Source organism: Podarcis gaigeae (assembly GCF_964106915.1).
Source record: "Podarcis gaigeae genome assembly, chromosome: Z".
NCBI lineage: Eukaryota > Metazoa > Chordata > Lepidosauria > Squamata > Lacertidae > Podarcis > Podarcis gaigeae.
This window is the reverse complement of record NC_139691.1, coordinates 29329336-29352358: the sequence shown is the minus strand read 5'-3', so window position 1 is coordinate 29352358 and position 23023 is coordinate 29329336. Positions and strand designations below refer to the sequence as shown.

The window sequence follows — 23023 nt, the reverse complement described above, 5'->3', positions numbered from 1 at the left end:
CACAAACAGTGCATTTAATCGTATGGTGACTGCCAAGCCTTCTGAAGTCAGTGGGTCCACTCAAGTTTGGGATTCAATGTCTTCATCAAGGTTTGCAAAGAATCAAAGAATTATTTTGCCCAAAATATAAATGCAAACAAAATACATGTTCTAAAACCAACATAGTTCCCCTGTTTCATCTTCTCAGCACAACGCTACGTTAAAATATTTAAAAGACATGTTAACAGTCACCCTTTTATGTCAGTTGAAGTATTTTTTTCCCTTTAAAAACATATATATTTAATTAGCATTTACAAATAGTGCTAATAGTATACATGATGTCAGCCAGATTTGATTGCATTCAACAAGAAATAAGGTCAATTGGGACTTAACGCTGAATATTTATAACTGTGGTTAATATAAATATTGAAGAGACAGCCAGCATTTCACCAGGCACACTTAAGTGCAAACTGCATCCCATTGAGGACAATTGCACACACACACACACACACACACACGAATGCACTCATGCTTCATTGTTGCTTAAATTTAGGGACAAAAATTATAAACCTTGATTTGCAACAATTTAGCCACTAGGGGGCATCTCTCAGAGGGCAGCTTTACCAAGGGCTCCCAAAATCTAGAGATCCATGTCACTCAGTATTTCTCCGCTGTTTTGAGGTTTAAGATTTGAACAGTTTAAGCCTCTGTGCACACAGGCATGCACATAAATTTATTGTGTATCACATGTTATTTTATGACAGTGATGAGAAGTGGTGTGCTCCTATTAGTCCACTGCTGTAACAGGTTCTCCAGACCAGGTAAGCATCTGAAGATGCTGGTGACTATTCCAGCTTGCAGAGGGATCTTGCTAAATGTGCTGTTCCCTATTTGTTTCAGTGGAAGGACCCATCCCACATGCACCCAGCAATACATGCATGGACTAAGTGGCTCGATTTACATGATTGGGGATGCTGTTCTGGGTATGGGATTTCCATGGGGGACACTGGGTTGGGATGGAAGGGGGTGGTCCCTGGATTTGTTGTGCAAAACCAGGATCTGGCAGGTAGGCCCGGAATTCCCCTGACATAGCCGGTATTCAGCCCTCACAAACAGTGTCCATGCAGAAATCGTTGGAATGTCTGGGGAAATCAAGTTCAGCAACTTTTGTACCCAGATTCTCTCTTTTTGAAATATGGCAACCCTAAGGACTTGCATAATTTGATAAATATTTCTCTCCTTCAGTTGTTTAAAAGCTAATCTTTAGCTCCTATAAATGTGGAAGTGAGGGTAAACTCTCACATTTGGGCAAAGCCCAGTGAAATACTTAGAGCAATAGATGAGGATTTTATTAGCTCTCTGGGGTACCTCTGGAATATTAGTGAATGGGAAAAGGCTTTAGGGCCTTACACAGTTTCTTCTGTCTCCAGTAGGGATGGTTGGTGGTGGATTTTATTCAGTTGTCACTTAAAGGAAAACCTGCTTAAACTGCACTTTCCCCAAAAATGAGCAAACTGAAGCACAGCCATTCTCTGACACCTGCCCTTATCTGAAATTTGCAGGGCAGATCTGCAGCCAACTAATATGTACAGAAATGCATATTATTGAGGGTAAAGCATGCATAAAAATGTATATATTAATACAGCATACAAAAACACATTATCCTCAGGGATAACCCATTTGCAAAAATGGGTATATTACACAAAATTACATAGAGACATGTGTATATTAGGAAAAATCGGCATTAAAATTATGGTTCATTTTCAGGAGTAATTTTTAATATGGGGGGGATACAAAATGGTATACAAATGTGGAGAACTTAACTTGAGATTGAAAAATGATAGAAATTATAATTGGCAGGTCCAGACATCACTAGCTCTACATTACAAATGCATACCAGTTTCAAGCCTATTTACATTTCATGGCTCTCAAATGAGCCAATCATTTTGTGGAGGAAGCTAGGATGCCTTGGGATCAACGAGATGTGATAGGAAAAGGTGTTGCTCCCATTGGGTTCCTGGAAATGTAGCTGGTGAGGAGGCAGCACAGAGAGCCAATCTGGGGAGGCTTCAAGAAACAAACAAATGAAGAACCAGAAACCCTTGGCCATGTCATATGGGTACATATGGCAAGTGGCAACCCCCTTCCTAAAATTTTGGAGAGTTCTCCTCCCTCTCCTTACACCCACCCAATGCTGGCTAGAGGTAGTAGAAGCTGTGGACCGAAACAAGAGGGAGGTGGACACCAGGTTGACAAATGTTGAGGTATTAGGTCATGTTGGATTTTTCGACTTTCATATTCCCCAAATGAGGGGTGCTAAAAAGTTGTAACATGACTTGGGAATCCAAAGCGTATTTTGGGTAAATCAATATGATTTCATTTTGCTTGGTATATAACTACATAACAATACTGACGTGTGTGTGTTTTTTTGCATTTCTAATAATTTTAAACTTGCCTTATTAAAAAAAATATTGTGGGGGGAAATGTGTGGAAAATTGCATGAAAATAATTAAAAATGATTGCTAAGTACTTGCAGTTATATTACTTGTCCATCAGTGCTGCTGCTACAACCATCCCAACCATTGGGAATTGACCTACAATGACTTCTAAACAGAGAACAAGACTGGGGACGTTCGTGCATAGGAGCAACCTAATTGGAACTGGCAGAGAGTTGTTGCCCTCTGAACTCCCAACTCTGCAAGGCGTCATGACGTACGGGCTACTGCTAAGAGAACAAAGTGATGAGGATGTCAGAAACTACCCAGCAGCCAGTCTTGCAAAAGACATTCGCCCTAAAGTGGGAACAAGCAAACAGTTCTTTTGCCACCCTCATTGTATATTCGCAAGTCACAGTCTTAAAGAAGATTCAAGAGAACTGGGAGCAAGCCAAACAGATATCTCTTGGTAGAGAAATGCTAGATGTCAAAGAGGCTTTCACTTCAAAACTCGACAAGCTTTTTGACATCTTTAATTGCAAGAGTACTGTAATTTTTTTCTCTGCTCTGCATTTTGCTGTCCCGGTTGCAAAAAAAAATCAAGTACACCTTCCACTTCTAATAAAAAGAGTACAAAACATCAGAAGTACACAATGTTGCTATGCAGAGCATTGGATATGGAGTTGGCCTGTGTGCTACAGCTGTCATCACCACGGCTGCCTTTATGGATGCTGGCTTGATCACTGGAGAAGACCAGAGACTTGCCGTTGATCAAGTCAAGAGGACCCAATAAAAGGTTATGAAATCCCTGGATCAGGAATTTGACGGTCTTTTTCAGAAGGGTGATAATGACTGCATCTTCTTTGACGGCTGTGAAGATACAACTAAAGTTATGCTGAAAGCAGTTCCACATCATCACAGGAAAGCATTATTCAGTGTGCAGTGAGCCTGACGGAAGATACCTCTACCACTTCACTCCAGACAAAAGCTCAAAGAGGGGAAAACAAGCTAATAATATTGTAGATTTCCTAAAGAAGAAGGGCATTGATTAGAGCCTACAGGCCACTGCAGGTGATTCTACAAAAGTTAACACTGGCTGGGAGGGTGGTACCATGAATCAGGTAGAGGTCAAGCTTGGTTGTAAGCTGAAGTCAGGGTAGGTTTCAGGAGGATGTCCGCAATAACTCACATGGTGTCAGTGAAGTTAATTCTCTTTATTCAAAGAAACAAAACAGCTCAGGAGGTCAGGCCTAGTGAGCCCTTCCGAGGAGATCTTGCCCCAATGAGGCTGTTGCGAGGACTGAAGGCCCCCACTGTCCCACAGATCTCTAAGTCTCTTCCTCTGCCAGGTCCTTCCCAAGCAATCTGAGACTCCAATGTTTTGTCTCCCTTTGCCCAGCTGGTTCATACCTCTTCTGATTCTGGAAGACATGGGGAGGGGGAGACAGCCTGGCTTCCTCATAAACCTGACTCATCGCTGCCTCTAGTTCTGGACTGCTCTCTACCAAACACTTCCTGCTCACTAAATAAATCCTGCTACCTCTTCAGCTTCCAACACCTCCTCCTGTGTATAAGACTAGGTTTTTTCCCTTAAAAAGAATGTCAAAAATTAGGGGGGGTTATACACCGGGCCATCTCCCTCCATTTTCTTAAATCTGAGTCCCCAAAAATAGGGAGCGTCTTATACATGGGGTGTCTTATAGAAAAATACAGTAGTCCTTCAGTCACCAAACTCTCAATTGGAGAGCCTCTTACTTCGCTGAGTGACAATATTGTAACTAATCTCTCTACTGATCAAGTGTATGGGTATTGGATCACATAGGCCATAATGATAGGAATATATGAAATGGATCTGGACCTTCTTGATATTGATCCAGAGAGCCATTCAAAATAGTTAACAATAGCAAACAGGCTTTGCCAACAATTCAGTGCTCAGCATGGTATGCTTTCAGCAAAATAATAATCCATACACCCTTGAACTCAGATGACAGTGAGAAGAGGAGAACTGGTGTCCAAAAGATTGTTGACTTGGGGGGCACTGACAGAACCTTCTGTATGTCTGAGGAAGATGCCTTCCATGAACCCCAGTGTTTTGTCCATGTTTGAGCTGATCAATTAGTCTGAATGGGTATATGAACCTCCTTTGACATGTCATCTTACTACGGTGGAAGTGAATAAGTTTATTGCTGAGCCCATGAAAGTTCCACAATGGCCCTGTTATGCTCAGTCTATAGAGAGGTGTGTGTAACAAGTCACAGAGGCAGCAGGGCTACATCAGAGGCCAAGAAGCGGCTGATGGCCAAGGACGAAGCCAAGCAAGACTTGATGAAACTTGCTGTTTAAATTTCTTATGAACTGATGTCATTACTTTCTAATATTGCTGTATGAGTACAAGGTAATGTTGTATGCTCAGTTGGATATGCTTTGTGCAGAGAAACTAACTTTTTTTATAGCACTGCCCACATTTTCAGAAATTAAAATTAAAATTCTTTGGTTTTCCAAGAACAGTTTTTTTAATCAAACCTGGATTTACCAAGCTAAATGTTGTCCAGTCACAAAAATAATGGCATGTTTGAATTCCTCACACCCAAAATAATATACATATAAGACCCCCCTTGCTGAATAAATTTTCAAAAATTAAGTTTCACACCCCAAAATGACATGCCCTGTGAGGTAGCAAATGACATATTTCCCACTAAGGCAGAGGTGGAGAACCTATTTCTGTCCAAGGACCACAATGGACAACCTTCTAGGAACCACATGCCAGTGGCGGGTGGAGCCAGTTGCAAAAGTGGGCAAAGCAACAAATATAAACTTTACCTTTGTCCAGTAGGCTAGTTTCTAAACACACACACACACACACCTTTATCCTCCAAAACACAAGCCAGAGTTCATGGCTCATATCAGAATTCATAGACACTTTTCAGCCAGGCACAAAAACAGACAAGGAGGGTGCTAAGAAGAGCTAGTGAAGGAGCTGTGGCTGTGAAGGGTGTCCCAAGGTCCAGACATTCGGTCGCTGGGCCTGAGGTTCCCTACCTCTGTGCTAAAGTGATCCACCACCATTGTTTTAGAGTGCTTTGCCATCATTAAATGACACAAATATTTCTACAAACACTTTCCCCAATGCCAAGACAGCATCAGATCATTCCCCTCCTGCACATCTCCCACAGAGGCCCAGCCTTTTCTTATTCCAGCTCCTTCGGGATACTGTAACCGACAAGGTAGAAAAGGATTCCAGAAATAAACACTAAGGGGACTCCCGCCGCTGCAAACATGAATGACCACCCGTAATAAACGTTCACAGGAGTATCGTCGAGGCATCTTTCGCTTCTTTCTAGAAGTATGTACTTCGGGAGATCGGCAGCAAATTCCTTCCACATTGCAAACATGAATATGAGCAGGGCAAATAAAGCACCTGAGAGAGAAGAAGAAGAGGAAGAAGAAGAGAGAGGCTTGGTTGGTTTGATTGGTTTGATTATTTGTATTTCTATGGCACTTCCTACTCAGCTGAATCCCAAAGTAGCTTACAAACAGGGCCCCTGAAGACAGGTGTTTTGTGAGGACAGGGTTGCGGTTGTATTCTGCAACATGTCATTGGTGCAGTAATCATGCATTAGTGGTGGACCTATGCTAGACCATCCACACACCATTCTGCACTATTTGTTCTATAATGCTTCCCTGATGTTACCACATTATTGGTGTCTGCAGGGGCAATATTGCTCTATAGCGCAACAAAATCAAGACAAAGAAACAAAGCAAACCCCTGGAACATCTGTAGTATGGAAAGTTACAGGATTTCAGCAGCAAGCTTTTAGGAGGGAGGATCTGTTGGAATGTTTTGTCCATGTTTTATGCATGCTATGCAAAGCTATTGATATAATTCTAGGAAGTGTGACCAAATTGCATAAAAGATTACCTTGTTTCTATTCTCTTGAGCTGCAAAAGTCACGAATTCCTAGATTTGCATGAGGTGCCATTATCACTCTCCGCATGTTGCTGAACTTGTTTCTTAGCCATTGGTTTCAGATTTCTAAGATACACTTTGCAGTGATCATGTTACATACCCTCTTGCAATGTTTGGGGAAAGACTGTTTATTTATTGGACTTTTCCAGATCAGAACACAGGGAGGGTAATATTTTTATACAATCCAAACAAGAGCAAAAGTTTATAAAAACTATATATATATATTGTTTTGTGCTGTCTCTTCCTCATGAGGTGGAAAGTTCAGGGTGGCCTAAAAGGGCAGTTTTGCCACATAGGAGATGGGTACCGAGGAACAGAAGGTACATAGGGATGGGAGATACCTTCAGTTCAGTTTGCATTTTAATACAAAACTCTTTAACTCTTTAATTCACATTTCATGAAAAAAATTTGCTAACCAAAATGCTTTTATCCTTCAAAATTTGAACTTCTCGGCAGTGCAGTTCTCTAACCAAATAATGTGTGCCAAAAGGTGTCTATTAGGAGAAAAATGCATTATCTGAGAGGGAAATAATATGCAAAAATGCATATCATCTAAGGGGGAATTGCTTGCAAAAATGTATATATTAAGGAAATTTGCATACAAAAATTCACATACCAGGGGATATTTGCATTAAAATGCTGATATGTGAGAGGTCTGTATGTGTGCTGTATATGTGGTGAGGTGTGTACATGAACACATGCAAGGAAATGGCCCTTGTCCACTTTGGCCATGCCCACAACTAACATAATGTGGCCCTTGAAGGGTTTGCCAATTCTTGATGGGGCTCTTAAGCCAAAATAAAAGATTAGACACCCCTGCTCTAATTGCTTATTTCCATGGGGCAGGACTAGTGGGAGATGTTTGCATTGGCAGAAGTAAGTTATAGTGGGAGTGAGTAGGAAAGATATGAAGGATGGGAAGCACACACACACACACATACAAACCCTTTCTCTCTCTCTCTCTCTCTCTCTCTCACACACACACACACACACACACACACACACTTTTTTGAAGGCACCTTCTGGTTTCCAGGCCAGATAACATCTCCTGGAATCCTGTGTTGGGACTGATCTAGTCTTTAGTTTTACTCAGCACAATTGTATGCATTTGTTCAGCTTTGCTTTGTGGCATTGGCTGGCTGCATATATTGACAGAACTGATCCCTTCCTTTCTTTAAACGCTCTCTGCCTCCATGCATTAGGGCCTGCGATTAATTGAGAGTTTCCATTTCAATGTTGATTTAGGTCAATGGTATCTTCTGGGGAGGGGCTAATTGCAAGGGCGTTGAACCGTGCTATGACACCTTTCGCCTTTAAATTCTTGCAACAATTGTCTAGGGGCTGACTGCAAGCCTTTCTAACTCCTCCTTCTCCATCAAAGGATGGTAGCAACTTAATTTCAAGTAAATTGTTCACTAAACTCTGTGCCATCCTTTCTTGCTTCACAGCACCGTGAAACCTTGTTGGCTAATTGTAGAGACAAGTGGGTGAACTCCAGACTCTCTTTAGAACTTCCGAAGCCTGTCTATAATTTGCTAATTACAGGGAAAGTGAACTTTCAACCCCCCCCCCCTTTTTCTCACTTCTTTGCCTAGCAAAAACATCCAAAAAAAACTAAGAAAAAATAATGAGATGCTGATATCTTCATTGGCAATTCGTAAGTGCAAATGCATATGATATATGAGCAGCTTATAGCAGCCACAATATGGAACTATTAACTTTGAGAGAACAATTTGTAATATAAAGTGTTGGCTATCTTTCTCTCCCCTCCCCCCCCCCCACTTTCTCTCTATTATTTTCTTTCTTTAAAAGGTTGGTGGAACTCCGTCAAGGACTGGGAAGAATCCCTGTGAGCCAGGCCACCTGTTACACTCATCAGATACAACTAGATCAAGTCAAAGGCCTATCTGGTCCAGCATCTTGTTCTACGGCAGCCAATCAGATGACTATGGGAAGTCCACCAGCAGAATATGACTGCAACGGCAACTCTCCTCACGTTGCTGTTACTGATTTCCATTAATTAATGGTTCCCATTAATTGGTTTTCAGAGGCATGTGGCTCTAACAGTGGCATTAGAACATAGGCATCATCATGACTTAATAGCCTTAACCACCATGAATTTATCCAATCCACACCCACCCTGGGGAGTGTCTCCAGGCTCTTGATTATTTTGGCTGCCCTTTTCTGCACCCTTGCTAGCTCCAGTATATCTTTTCTGAATGGAGAATGTTCAGAGTATTATAAGTGTTGCTGCACCATAGACTTGCATAAAGGAATTCAGATATTGGCAGTTTTATTTTTTATCCTTTTCATATGATAGGAGGTCTTTCAGGTGCATGTAGAGTGTCCAGGTGGAAAAGAGGGCAGGGCTCCTGCTCCGTTCATAATATTGTGTAGAAGCGGGGATTTAAGCAGGTGAGGGGGGTCTTTTTCACTCTGAGAGCTGCTTTGCCTTCTGAGCAATCTTCCAAGGGCCACATGCCAGTTCTGGGCAGGACTAGATATGAAGGTTGATGGAGCAACTGTTATAAGTTTTGTAAAGGTAAAGGGACCCCTGACCATTAGGTCCAGTCGTGGCCAACTCTGGGGTTGCGGCGCTCATCTCGCTTTATTGACTGAGGGAGCCGGCGTACAGTTTCCGGGTCATGTGGCCAGCATGACTAAGCTGCTTCTGATGAACCAGAGCAGCGCACGGAAACGCCGTTTACCTTCCCACTAGAGCGGTATATATTTATCTACTTGCTCTTTGACGTGCTTTTGAACTGCTAGGTTGGCAGGAGCAGGGACAGAACAACGGGAGCTCACTTCGTCGTGGGGATTTGTCTTTGTACAATAGGCTAATTTCAACACACACTCACACACCCCTCTCTAGTCTCCAAGAGAGAGGAAATACTGTAGTTAAAGTATGCATTCCACCCAGAGCAAAACATTCTCTGTGTGAAGCAGGGTCAATGAGGGGTGTGGCCCAGGAAGAGTTGCAGGGGCCAACTGGGGAGATTTGAAGGACCACATTTGAGTTTTCCCAACCCTGTGATATGACATACGTATTCATGGCCTAAATTCCAGCTCTAATCCAATAAATCTGCTAGTATTTAAAGTATACTTGGTTGGTTTTTGCTGCTGCAAGGCTACCCTACTGGAAACTGTTACATGAATATGCAAAGAAAGCCTCTCTCAAGTTAACTGTCACATGTCAAGCATGGTTAAGAACACCTCATGGCAAAGCACTTCTCACAGAAAATGTGTTTCATTATCTGATAAAGCAGTTGGCAACACGGCCAGTAGCTTGGTAGGGATAAAGGTCTCCAAGGGAAGATAGCAATAAATATCAAAAAGCTTCCAGGTCCATCTGCTGAATAATCTTCTCAGCCTACAAGTGTAGATGAACTGGTTCATTTTGAAAGGGTGCCTCCGGAAAAAAACACCTAGAAAGATTTTGTTAAGGTAGCTGGCAGGTTACCAGGCAGATGCTCTAAAACACGGTCAATAATTGCCTGCCATTCTTAGAAAGAAAGAATGCAATGAGATGATCAAATCTTTCCCTACTGAAGCCCAGTTTGTAATTGAAAAAGGTCTCTGCTGGCACAGCATGCAGTCCTACCAAGTTCTGTCACTTTGAACCTGAGATCCTGCTAGGTTTCATGACACATTCCTCTTCTTCTGGCTTTGAAATCCCTAAACCTTGTCCATGTTTTAGTCACTGGGGGACATTTAGGGATAGGGAAGAAATTTGATTCAGTTTGCATTTATTTGTGAACCTACCTAATGCAAAAGTAACATACAATAAAGTGCATTATATTAAGGGGAAGTGCTTTAGAAAAATGTGTATATTAGGCAAGATTGCTTTCATAGCGTACATTAAGTGAAAAAATTGCACTAAAATGCTGGTGGGTTGTTTTTTTTAAACACACAAAATGATGTGAAGATGTGGAGAACTGTATTTCAGATTGGGAAAAAATGAGAAACTGAGAAAAACTAACATTGGTGGATTTCCCCATCCCTAGAGGTGTAACACAGTGTCATTTCCTGATCACCATATGCAGACATACACTTCAGGTCTGATCCTAAACTTGCTGGCTTGCAGGATATCCTCAGGAGAAGAATAGGCTAAAGAGTGAACCCTACCCAAATCTGAAGTCCCTGAAATGGTTGGATGGTGCCTTGTAGACATCCTTCCAGCAACTTCTGCAGCCCAGCTGGTGACAAATGTGTTGCTCTGCTTTTCTTTGGTCCACATCCACAAGGCTGAGAGGGGAATCTTGTGGTCTGGGAAGCCCAGGACCTTTATAAACACTGTCCAGGCTTGCATTTAGGTGCTGCTAATGCAGCCATTAGACTTCACCTCCAGAAGTGTACTCCATTGTCTCTTAGGGCAGGTGGATGCCTCCAACTTTCAAGTGTGTTTACAATTGCGGTGTTAAATGCATAAAAAGACAGACCACTTGCAAGAAACTTCCAATAGCCTTCTAGAGTCTATTATCATACATGGTCACTACATAATAAAGAAGCTGTTCAGTGGTAATTTAGCTACCACAGTGAACCACAATAAAATAGGCCAAAAGCTGAAAGGAGAAGGCACAGGAGACATGAAAAGCTTCAATAGCACTTGAACAAGTTCATTCTAACATTACATTGCAGGGTTAGTGGGTGGAGCGACTAGGGGCAACAACACTTAGTTTACTTTAAAAAAAAGAAACCTAAAAAACACCCTTCATCAGTGGTCCCCAAGCATTTGTGGCCTGCGGACACACTTGAAAATTTTAGGAACTGTCACAGGCACATCATAATAGTGGCAGTGCTCAGAATTCCTATCTGTAATAAGTGACCTATACCTACTTCAAAACAAAACACAGACCAAAACCTCAGGCAACACCCCCCCTTCCCAAAATCAGAATTAGGGGTAGGGGGCCTTGGCAAGTCTGAGGGCTTACAGGTAGTATGTTGGTGACCTCAGTCCTGAAACACTGTCATGACAGGGTCTTCTATGTAAAAAAGAAAGATGGCTAGTGTGTATTTGAAAGTTTTTCTGATAGTGCTAGTGGATTATGTTCCCACCACCACCATGAATTTTCCTGTCCTTATTTTGAGGGGGCAACTCCCATCTCTTGCGGGGGTGCAATTAGTGCCAGCATCGTCCGTTAAGAGTTTGGGTGTAATCTGTGATACCTCCCTCTCTATGGAGGCGCAGATTACAGCTATAACAAAGGCGGCATTTTTTCATCTCCGCCAAGCTAAGCAGTTGGCTCCTTATCTCTCTCGCCCTGACCTAGCCACTGTGATCCACGCGACGGTCACCTCCAGACTGGATTATTGTAACTTGCTCTACGTGGGGCTGCCCTTGAGACTGACCCAGAAACTCCAGCGGGTGCAAAATGCCACGGCGAGACTCCTTATGGGGTCTTCGCTGCGAGATCATATTCATCCAGTACTATACAAGCTGCACTGGCTCCCGGTGGAGTACAGGATCAGGTTCAAGGTGCTGGTTTTAACCTTTAAAGCCCTATACGGCCTAGGACCCTCGTACCTACGGGACCGCCTCTCCTGGTATGCCCCACAGAGAAATTTACGGTCTGCAAATAAAAACATCCTAAAGATCCCAGGCCACAGAGAGGTTAGGCTGGCCTCAGCTAGAGCCAGGGCTTTCTCGGACGCGGCTCCAATCTGGTGGAATGCTCTGTCACAAGAGACTAGGGCTCTGCGGGACCTGTCATCTTTCCACAGGGCCTGCAAGACAGAGCTGTTCCACCAGGCCTTTGGTGAGGCCGCAGCCTGACCCCCTCCTCTGGCAACCTACACAGAATTTTGCTTGATGGTTGCCATTAATTTGATTTTAATTAATTTTATAATGAATGTTTTTAGAACGTTGAACTATTTTGACTGTTGTTAGCCGCCCTGAGCCCAGCTTCGGCTGGGGAGGGCGGGATATAAATAAAATTTATTATTTATTATTATTTATTATTCCCCCCCAAAAAATGCAAATAGGGTGGCAACTGGAGGATGATGTATTTTCAATCAATCAATCCATCAATCAATCAGATTATTATTTAGGAGCAGAGAAAGTCTCTACTTTAGGGTGTAGGCAGAATCCGCATTTCCTATCTCAGAACTTAATCCCAAGACAAATTCCCCCTCCCTATAAATTACAATCACTTTCACTTTTCTCGAAGGAAAGATCTCCGGGACAGGTAAGTTAATTAAGGATGATCTGCCATCCATATCAGATGACAATGGCAGTTTCCCCCTTCTGTTGTCATTCCAAATCCTAAGGCTGTGAAAGAAATACTGTTGATATTATTGAATGTTATAAAATGGTAATGGATTCTTATTTTATTCTTATAGTGGATGGTGTATAAAATGATTTTGCAGTTCATTGATTGTGTATCTTGCTGTCAGAGCTTTTGCTGCTGTTTATTTTATTAGTTATTATTTATTAAATTTGTATACCACAGGTCTCAGGGTAGTTACAGCATAAAGTCACAGTGCACAAACACAAAATAAAAGTAAAACAAAAACAACCCAATACCTGCCCCCCGCGCTCAGTCTATTTTATAGTTTATTTTATAACTTCTGTTGTAATTCGTTTTTGTTTTTCTGTTTTTATGATGTTTTATGTCTTTAAATTTGTAAATCACCTTGAGACTCCTTATTTGTCAAGCAATTCATACATTGAATTATTATTGGGTGTGTATCCAGCTACAAATCTACTCAGAGTTGAGCCACTGAAATTAACGTCCCCTAGATTAGCCAAATTCATTAATTTCAATCGATCCGCTCCGAGTATGACTAACAGAGGATACAAAATAACAACAGAAGCAGCAGCCAGTGTAGATAAACAATACAGAACTCTATTCAGAGATTCAGATGATGGTCCAGATTATCTCATACAAAGACCTTTGACTAAATATTACTGGAACAATCATAAGAACAAGTTTGGATTAAAGTATTTACTAGATGTATTAATTGTACTTTGTACAATTGTATTTTGTATCCTCCTACATTTGTTTTATTGGATTGGAAGTTATGTTTAGCTGCCCTGAGAATTTTATTGAAGGAGCAGGGTATAAATCACATATGCATTATGTGGAGAATCAAATATAGGTGTATAAAATTCAAGAGTCTCTAGATGAAATGGATTGGCTAGAGGTTTGGAACAGACAAAATAAAGTACTTTTCACACAGTGTATAATTAACTTATTGCAACACCCTCCCGCTAAATGTAGTGGTGTCTGCTACCTTAGATGCCTTAAAAAGGAATGAGGAATCAGCACTGTGGAACCTGTAGCCCTCCCAATGTTGTTGAACTACAATTCCCATCATTCCTGACCATTAACAATGCAGGCTGGGGCTGGTAGGAGAGGGGCTCTAGTTGCATCTGTCATTGGACTCCAACCCCTATCAACCCCAGCCTGCATAGTCAATGGTCAAAAATGATGGAAACTGTAGTCCAATGATGTATGAAGGCCACATCTATTAGCAGCAATGAGCAGCGATATGAATGGCACCTCAACTATACAGAAGTAGGAATAACCAAATCTGTCAATTTCAGTTTCTCTCAATTCTGGTTTTGTCTTTCTAACAATCTGTGAGTTTGTCTCTCACACAGCTCATTTCCTTTGTTCCCCTTAATGGCCCATTACCCAGGCAATCACCTCATCAGGAATTTAGCATGGCTTATATTTTAACACTTGCTGGATCCAGGGGTTAGAAGGGCCTCAGCATACAGCCTACTCCCCACCCGCCTCAAAACTCATAATAACATCATAATGACCTTCATTCTCTGAGCGCTGGTGGCCCTTATACAGCGAAGGTAGCACCACACACCCACAAACAAGAGGGAGGAATTAGCAGACTCGGTGAGTTTTGTGGGCTTGCTGGGATCCAAATCTGGGTCTCAGGATCCAAATCCTGAATAGCTCAGTTGGCTTGAACATACTGATAATGCCAAGGATGCCGGTTCAATCCCCCTTTGGGACAGCTACATTGCAGGGGATTGGACTAGATGATCCTCAGGGTCCCTTCTAACTCTACAATTCTATGATTCTATGAAATCCAACACTCCAACTACTGTGCCAGAAAGAAGGAAAGAGAAACTAACCAGTGGTCAATACATGCACCTTTCTCTTTATGAAATACTGTGTAATTTATTATGAGAACACCCATGTGATTTTTAAAATTTTTTTTGCACACATTCAAATTCATTCTCAATCTCTCTCTTTCTCTCTTATGTGCATGTGTGCGCGCACGCACACACACAGGCTACACAAAGTGGGAATTAGCCTCAGCATCCCAGGCACCCATATATCCAATTATCACGAATTGGCAGCTTACCAGCCGTGATGAAGAATCCGCCTCCTACTTTATAGAACCGTGCACTGACAAAAGGCACACCACACACCAAGAGAAATCCTCCTACGAGGCTGGCGGTGACAGCCAGCACAATGAACGCTGTCCAGAAGCCCCTGTACACTGCGCAATCGGAAAGAAGAAAGTAGAGGGGAACGCTGAGTAAACTCACATAATCGGATCTCCTTTCAGGAGAGGCTTGAAGCAAACCAATTTGTTCCAAGTTTCTCCAGCAAACAATTTGGGGAAAGTCGGGAGGGAGGGGGGGAGAGAATGAAACAAATCCCAGGATTATCATCAGTAATTCAGAATCAGCTTCTTGTCAGTTTTATGGAGTTGCTACAATGGATTCAGCTGATCTCTGCACCCTAACTCGCAAGCATAACCAGGGTGCATCATGTGGTAGGTATCATGTTATAAACAGAACACCAGTGCTGAATAGCCATGTCCCTTCTATGTTTACAAACATGATAAATGTATGATCATATTTCATGGGGGGGGGGTTGGAGGAGGTGTTTACAATTGCAACCATGGTATGCAGAGAAAGGGCCACAGCCAGAGTCCATGGCACCCTACAGGTGATGTTGGACTACAACTCCCATCATCCTTAACAACTTGCTATGTTGGCTGGGGATAATGGGAACTGTAGTCCAGCAACATCTGGAAGGCACTGTGTTGGCTACCTCTGCTGTAGCTCAGTAGTAAAAGCATCTACTTTGATTGTAGAAAGTCGCTGGATCAGTCCCCACCATCTCCAGGTAAGGCTGGGAATGTCTCAATACGGGACAGATGCTACCAGTCAGTGTAGGCAATATTGAGATATGAGCCAATAATCTGACTCAATATAAGTCTGGTTTTCCATTGTTCATTAGGACTACAGTGCAAAGGCAAAGGGTTAAGCCCTCTTCCCAGCAGAACAATGGATCAACAATTCAGAGTTTCACACAGGAATCTTTCTCAACCATTTCTTTGAGATAAGGGGGCTTTGAACCTTTTGCATGCAAAACATGTGCTTTACCCCTGTGCTACTATAGCCCTTCCCTGTTTACTTAGAAGTCAAGTTGGGTCTATACATGCAATAGAGGAAGGGGAGGAGGAGGAGTTTGGACTTGATATCCCGCCTTTCACTCCCCTCAAAGCGGCTCACAATCTCCTTTCCCTTCCTCCCCCACAACAAACACTCTGTGAGGTGAGTGGGGCTGAGAGACTTCAGAGAAGTGTGACTGGCCCAAGGTCACCCAGCAGCTGCATGTGGAGGAGCGGAGACGCGAACCCGGTTCACCAGATTACGAGTCCACCATTCTTAACCACTGTACCCGAGGTGCTAGGATAACAGTAGACATTCAGTCTATGGGGTCAAATTTAACATGTGCATACCTGCAGTTGCATCGTAGGAGGGGTGAGGATGAGGTCCAAGTGCAATAGGCATAGGAAACAGGTAGCCATGCATGCAATGTTTTGGATGTGCTTGACTCGCTGGAAGAAAAAAATAGAAAACAGGACAGTTGTCTGCTGCCTCTGTGGTTTAACAGTCACGGTAATCAGGTCTACAAGGGTTCTAATCATGCATCTGTAATGCAAGAACATCTAAAATATGCAAGCTGGCAGTTATCAGAGCAACTGTTTAAGAATTGGTCCCATGTTTGCTTATTTCCTACCCACTCTGCCCTTTCCCCTTGTGAGTCTTTTTGTTTGTTTTTTAGATTGTAAGCCTGCAGGCAGGAGCTGTCTTGCTTTTAATTAGGGCTTTCCCAGACATTACCAGGATTTCAAAGGTGGAAGTGACGTCCAGGGGGAATTTCCGGAAGGTGGCAGTTTGTCCTGGATCTTCGGCAAGTAAACCAAAAAATGCATTTTTGGGGGCCAGACACTGTAGAACTTATTCTTTTCTACTGTCCATTGTACAACCAGCTACGCAAACACGTAGTCTAACATCACTGCACACTGGAAATATCAGATTCTATCTGTCTGACATTAACACAAAAGTAACTGCAAGGGTGGTTGAGCTTTTGTCAATAGTATCTCTCTGAGTGGTGAATGGCACTATTTAGTGGGAAGAAATCCCAATGAAAATCCTCATTACTATATATATTTTTACATGGCTGTTTCTTTAGGAAATCATTATTCTCTCTGTTTACAATGTCAAGGCTGTTTGTGTCATTGCCGCCAACATGGCACCATCCACACGCAAGTAGAGGGTAGCAACAAGCTTGGGAAAATCTCCGTTTTTACAAAAGTACAAAAAATCTTTAGGGGAGGCACAGCATGGGAGATTCCCAAGCAACCCAATGAGGATTGAGCATGTTCAGTGCCCCTAGAATACTGACTGATGGGAGGAGATAGAAAATCAGGGGGAAGGGGGAATGGAATGGAGGGTCCTCAACCCCAAGCATATGCATTCCACACTACACCTTTGGGTCACATCCACACCAAGCATTTAAAGCACATTCAATGCACATTTAAAGCATATAGCTTCCCTCATAGAATCTTAGGAAATATAGTTCCCCCCCTCACAGAGCTACAACTACCAGCACCCTTAACAAACTACAGTGCTCAGGATTCTTTGGGAGAAGCTGTGGGTTAAACCACAGAGCCTAGAACTTGCCGATCAGAAGGTCGGCAGTTCGAATCCCCACGACGGGGTGAGCTCCCGTTGCTCGGTCCCTGCTCCTGCCAACCTAGCAGTTCGAAAGCACATCAAAGTGCAAGTAGATAAATAGGTACCTCTCCAGCGGGAAGGTAAACGGTGTTTCCATGTGCTGCTCTGGTTCGCCAGAAGCGGCTTAGTCATGCTGGTCACATGACCCGGAAGCTGTATGCCTGCTCCCTCGGCCAATAAAACGAGATGAGCGCCGCAACCCCAGAGTCGGCCATGACTGGACCTAATGGTCAGGGGTCCGTTATATACTTTAAATGTGTGTTAAATGTGCTTTCAGTGTATTGCATGGGTGTGACCTTTGTTGCATTTCCTACTTTGTTCTAAGCTTGATGTGGTAGAAGCTATCATAATCTATTATCTCCCCACCACCACTTTCAGGTAGCACTTCACCTATTGATTGGATCCATCCTGCATTGCCTGGGAATTGACCTAGGAATAGTTACCATTTTTGAGTGCTGCAGTGCCTAAGGATGGCATACTTCCGAGGAAGTAGAGGGGCCATTACTGCAGAGGTGTCCCATCAATATTAATGTCACCAAGGCTTATCATGATGAACGGTAATAGGATGAATGTTCAACAAATTAATTAATGATTATCCACTTTACTTAAAAATGCTTCCCACAAAATGGGGGGCACTTTATAATAAATGGACATTCGTTCGTGCTAAGTGACTAATGAAATTTCAACTGCATTAATTATTGCATCTGCAAAAAGCGGCAAAATGAATTTGCTGCGATCGGTCTCATTAATGCAGACACAAAAAGTAATAAAAGATCTCCTGGTTATCAAAAATATCTTGCGCTGTGGGAATGGGCTTCAAGTGATGTTTAATTTGATCATTTGACTTAAGGTAATATCATGTTATACAACGTATTATAATAATTAGGCTTGGATGGCCTCCATTATTACATTACCGTGGCAATCCAGAACTATCTATACTTTATCGATGAACGCTAGAAGTACAATATAAGGAAGGCTATTAGAAGACTCAGTTGGCAGTTCTGTGCACACACACTTGGCATTATGGGGCCAAGTGAGGTCTGCTTCCAAGTAAATATGCTTGGGATCAGAAGTCAGAATAAAATGCTGGTGAGTTTCTAGAATCAGGAATGTGGAAGAGCATACACAAAAGTCCTCGATAACTATCATGCTTATTTATTAAACATATTTATCTACTCCCAAACCATAAACTATCAGGTCAGGGATTCATAATAAAATAAAAAACACACAGTTAAAAGCAATTCAAATAAAAGCAACTGGCTAATTAAAACATCTGCAATGGCCTGCTGTAATTAAAAAGACTTCAAGAGGCACCTGAAAGACAGATGTGAGGGTGACTGCCTAATAATCCCTGCTGGAAGACTGGTCCACAGCATGTGACCATTGACACTCAATGTCCAACTTGCAGCTGAGGCCAGTCAAGCTTCTGTTACATGGGGGACAACAGCTTTCTTGGTGATTAAACCTGGATATAAGGGCTCAAAGGCTCAAAGTATGCTTTGTCCAAGTTATTCAGGGCTTTCTATATCAACACAAGAGCCTTGAACCTGGCTGGTTGCATATGGGCAGCCAGTGCAGGTGTCTTAGCAGATGTTATCAGTCACCTGCCCCCATCAGCAGACCAACTATTGTGTTCTACACCTGCTGGAGCTTCCAGACCAGGCACAAGGGCAGCCCCACATAGAGTGCAGTTCAATAATGCAGTCTCAAGGTTACTATGCTTAAACCAAAGCTGTTGGCTGGATGCCAAACCAATCCGAGAAATACGACTGCTGCTTTCAGTCCGTAAATGACACATAATTGATTACAGTTCTCCCACCATTTGTACTAAGCTTCCTCAGCAGTGAAATGAATGGAGTAGAATAATGTAATCACAATGTATGTTACATAATTTTGCCACAGTGGACTGTGAGTTGAATAATGTCATTTTTGGTGGAAGGTGAACTGCAGTGGAATAGAAACAGTGACACATGTGATTAATACAGGGCAGGATGAAAATCAATGCCTTCTTGGCTACAACCTCAACAGAAGCACTCTTGTTAGGTAGCTACTATATACTGCAACACTGTGTTGCCGATTCCACTTGTACTCACTAAACCAGAAGTTCCATATGGTCTCCTTGTAATCTTCACCAAAGAACCAGCACCGCCAAAAGAAACCTTCATGGTGAAACGTAAGAATTCCTTTAGTCCAATTTCCCGTCCCAACCTATTTTTTAAAAATGAAATGAAATTCCAGGAGTTCTATGAAAATTATTGCATTCCATTTAGCACAGAAGCATTTATTCATTTACATTTGTATCCCACTTTTCTTGTAAGATACTGTATGGGGTACTGCCCACTTCATTTTATCATCATAACAACTCTTGGTAGATAGGTTATATTTTTAAACACGGTATTAATAGGCAGATAGTGTTAAAATTGAGCTTGAATCCCTAATATACCAATCACTGTTTATATATACAAAGACAGAGCATAATAGCTAGCCAATGTGTTGTTGTTTATTAATTTAAATGCAACTTTTGGACATCATTCTCCAAAACCCAAATGACTACTTTATGTACACCCAAGGACTGGAAACATTCACAGTGTGTTTTGTAGGTGTGTGAGTGCTGTTTTCTCATTTTTTTAAGCAGCAGTCCATTTCCCTAAGCCTTGTCACAAAGTCAAACTGTTTCTGAAGGTCCTTCAGTTTCAAAATTGTCATGCAGAAGGAGAGGTGGGGGAAACCATAGGAAAACATAAGCCTTAAAAGTCTGGTTGGTGGGCACAGAACAAGCAGTCTGGTTCTTTGGATCCCAGCCAATGTTTTAAAAGAATCTGGGTGTGGGGTTAATAATATCTCATTCCAGCAGTTGGAACAAATACACTGGGTAAAAGCATGTTTTGAACTGGACCTCTCCCCTGCTTCTTCCTCCACTTGGGAAAGTGAGTAACATGCCAAAGAAACTGGAGACACAATGGATGGAGTTGAGAAAATACCCAAGGACATTTCCTACATTTACACAGTCAAGGTTTGCTATTTGGCCAGAATTTTACAAGCCTGGCTGCTTTTTGCCCTCTAATATTATGCATATTTACTTTAAAAGTAAGGCCCAGTATGTACAATCAGATTACTCCCAGGTAAGGGTGGATAGGACCTTAGGCTTAGCCAGTTACCAGAACTGGAGTGTAATATTTGCTACAATATGTCCTTGTTTTTTAGCAGGGGTGACACCAGGTTAAATAAACATTAGCCGAGTCATTATATGGGTTTTACTGCACTAATTCATCCATTAGATCTGCATGTAAGGGGGGGGGGGACACATAATTCTAAAGAAAACATTGTATTTTCTTTGCAGATGACAGTCACTGATGGTAGTCTGGTTGTTTAAGAATTAATTTAATCTGAATATGTCAGGTGAAGAGAGAGCATGCACGAGAGTTTCTTATTTGGGATCAAAACTCTCAATCTCTTTCATTTCCCTCTCCTTTCCAAGAGCATTCTCTTTTCCCCTGGTAATGGTGCATTAAAGCTACAGAAGATTCTTCACAAACTATTTCTCCAGGTTTACCTCCTCAGTGTGATAGGTGCCGTTCTCAGGTATGAATCCTCCACACGTCTCCGTCGCCAGGAGCCAATAATCTGTCCCAAAGGCTACAAGAAAGAGAAGGACCCCAAGGACTCCGATGATCCCTGCTAAAAAGGCAGCTATTTTGATCTTCATGATAGAAAGACAAAGCAGGAGGGGGTGGGCAGCTCAAAACTCAGCAAAGGAGGAAGATAATGTTCTTGTTTTGGGAAGAGGGAGAGGAAGGGAGGCAGAGAGAGAGAGAGAGAGAGAGAGAGAGAGAGAGAGAGAGAGAGAGGAGCAGGGAGTAGAGAATGAAGAGTAGGGATTCTATTTTAAGACACAGATCAGCATCATTTCATGACTGGTGTTCATTTCACAGGGCACTAAGGAGAGAGCTATGAAAAGCTGATGACTTGGGTCTACCAAGCAGCTAAGGCATTAAAGCACGCCCATGTATATATACTCTGAACTTTCAATCTGCATCAAGGTAACTGACATTCTGTCCGAAAAAGAGCTGCATGCTGTCACCTGCACATATTGCAACCAATTTCTCTCATAAAAATAGAGAAAGTGGAACCTGCAACAAAATGTTGGGAGTCCAAGATGTTGCTGTGTGGAATTCTCCTATTCAGAGTTCCAGGCAGGCAGATGCTCCAGTACTGAGCAATGGCTCTTCCACGAACCAAATTACTCAGAAACAAAATTAAGTCTGGGGCTCCTGTGGGCAAAAAACGCATCGGCTCAAAATCTCCTGCTCCAAGGAAAGCAGACCAATCATATGAAAGCAAATCTCATTTCAGAGTCTCCCTACACCTGGCATCTCAACCCAATCTACCTCAAACAAATCACATGGTGCCCAAGAATCATAAATCTATTTGATCCCCTAAAGCAAAAGATTCCATAAAGGCCACTCCCCACTGGCAGTGGAATTAAATAACTAACAGTTTGCTAATAGTAGAGTTGACCCTGACTGAAGAAGAAAGGTGTTTTGGTCACGCCCCCCCCCCCCCTTGGTTTTATGGTGCTGGTGTGGGATCCTTGCAGCACAGCTTCTCTTTCTACACATGAGAGGCCTTTGCACAAGTAAGAGACGAAGAAGACTTTACTGCCATTGCATTAAGTGTTCCCAAGTGAACACCTATTTATTTTCTGCTTTTAAAAGTCAACCAACTAGAAGGTCCACTTTACACAGAATCATAGAGTCGTACCTCAGATGTCGAACAGAATCCGTTCTGGAAGTCCATTCAACTTCCGAAACATTCGACTTCCAAAGCTTGGCTTCTGATTGGCTGCAGGAAACTCCTTCAGCCAATCAGAAGCCGCGGAAGCCCTGTCGGATGTTTGGCTTCCAAAAGAACATTCGAAAACCAGAACACTCCCTTCCAGTTTTCGGTCGTTTGAGAGCCAGAACATTTGACTCCCAAGGCATTTGGGAGCCGAGGTACGACTGTATGCCAGGGAAATTGTGCTCAACAGGGAGCTGGAGCCCAGCCCACTAACGCATGTGCCTTACAAGTATTTGCAAGCATGTATATGCTGCATTCAATCTTCAGATTTTTAGGTGTACTCTTTAAAAAAAAAGCCAAAAGGTACACAGCTAAAAGATGTCATTGCTATTCCAGTGAAAGAAGGAGAGGATTTCAGAGCTGTGTGAGTGAAATGTGTGTGGATCAAATGGCAACAATTTATTTCCACACAGGCATGCAGTACTCAATGACACAGTGAATTTAAACACTTTTCATAAGCCTGAAACTCCACAGAGAATTAATTTGCCATGCATTGAGATCCCAACTTTTAAAGCGTTTTCCACTTAACTGTGGGATTTCGAAATGCTGGATATCAAAAGAGATCATTCTGAGATGGAATTGGTGTTGCTTTTGGTATGAGGGACCCAGAGTTGCTGGGCAAAACTCAGGGCCAGCACAAGACATTTTGCTTTGGGGGTGGGTGGGTCATGTGCCTGTGGTGGGTGGGGCCACAGGTAAAGAGGAGTGGCCAGTAGCAAAAGTGGGTGGGTCAGTGACTATGACTCTTACCTCAGTGCAATAGTCTACTTTCCAGTCATGCAGAAGTCAGGTTTTACAGCA

General features: G+C 42.5%; 1 protein-coding gene across 1 annotated transcript; it reads right to left on the bottom strand.

Annotated features, from left to right (window-relative positions):
• Positions 1-4903: 4903 nt before the first annotated feature.
• On the bottom strand, positions 4904-21275 carry LOC310836753 (transmembrane protein 182-like). Its single transcript, XM_083722552.1, has 5 exons — positions 20937-21275; positions 19477-19591; positions 16102-16200; positions 14710-14847; positions 4904-5832 (listed from the first exon to the last, which is right to left on the bottom strand). The coding sequence occupies exons 1-5, from the start codon at positions 21087-21089 to the stop codon at positions 5603-5605; spliced, it is 735 nt and encodes a 244-aa protein (XP_083578678.1). The 5' UTR covers positions 21090-21275; the 3' UTR covers positions 4904-5602.
• Positions 21276-23023: the final 1748 nt, after the last annotated feature.

What these genes read in the sequence shown, in the direction of transcription:
- LOC310836753 (XM_083722552.1), bottom strand. Translation starts at nt 21,089, where the DNA reads ATGAAGATCAAAATAGCTGCCTTTTTAGCAGGGATCATCGGAGTCCTT. An exon ending in CATATGGAACTTCTGGTTTA is followed by an intron (nt 16,201 to 19,476) that starts GTGAGTACAAGT and finishes TTTTTCTTCCAG; the next exon opens with CGAGTCAAGCACATCCAAAA. An exon ending in CGGATTCTTCATCACGGCTG is followed by an intron (nt 5,833 to 14,709) that starts GTAAGCTGCCAA and finishes CTTCTCTCTCAG; the next exon opens with GTGCTTTATTTGCCCTGCTC.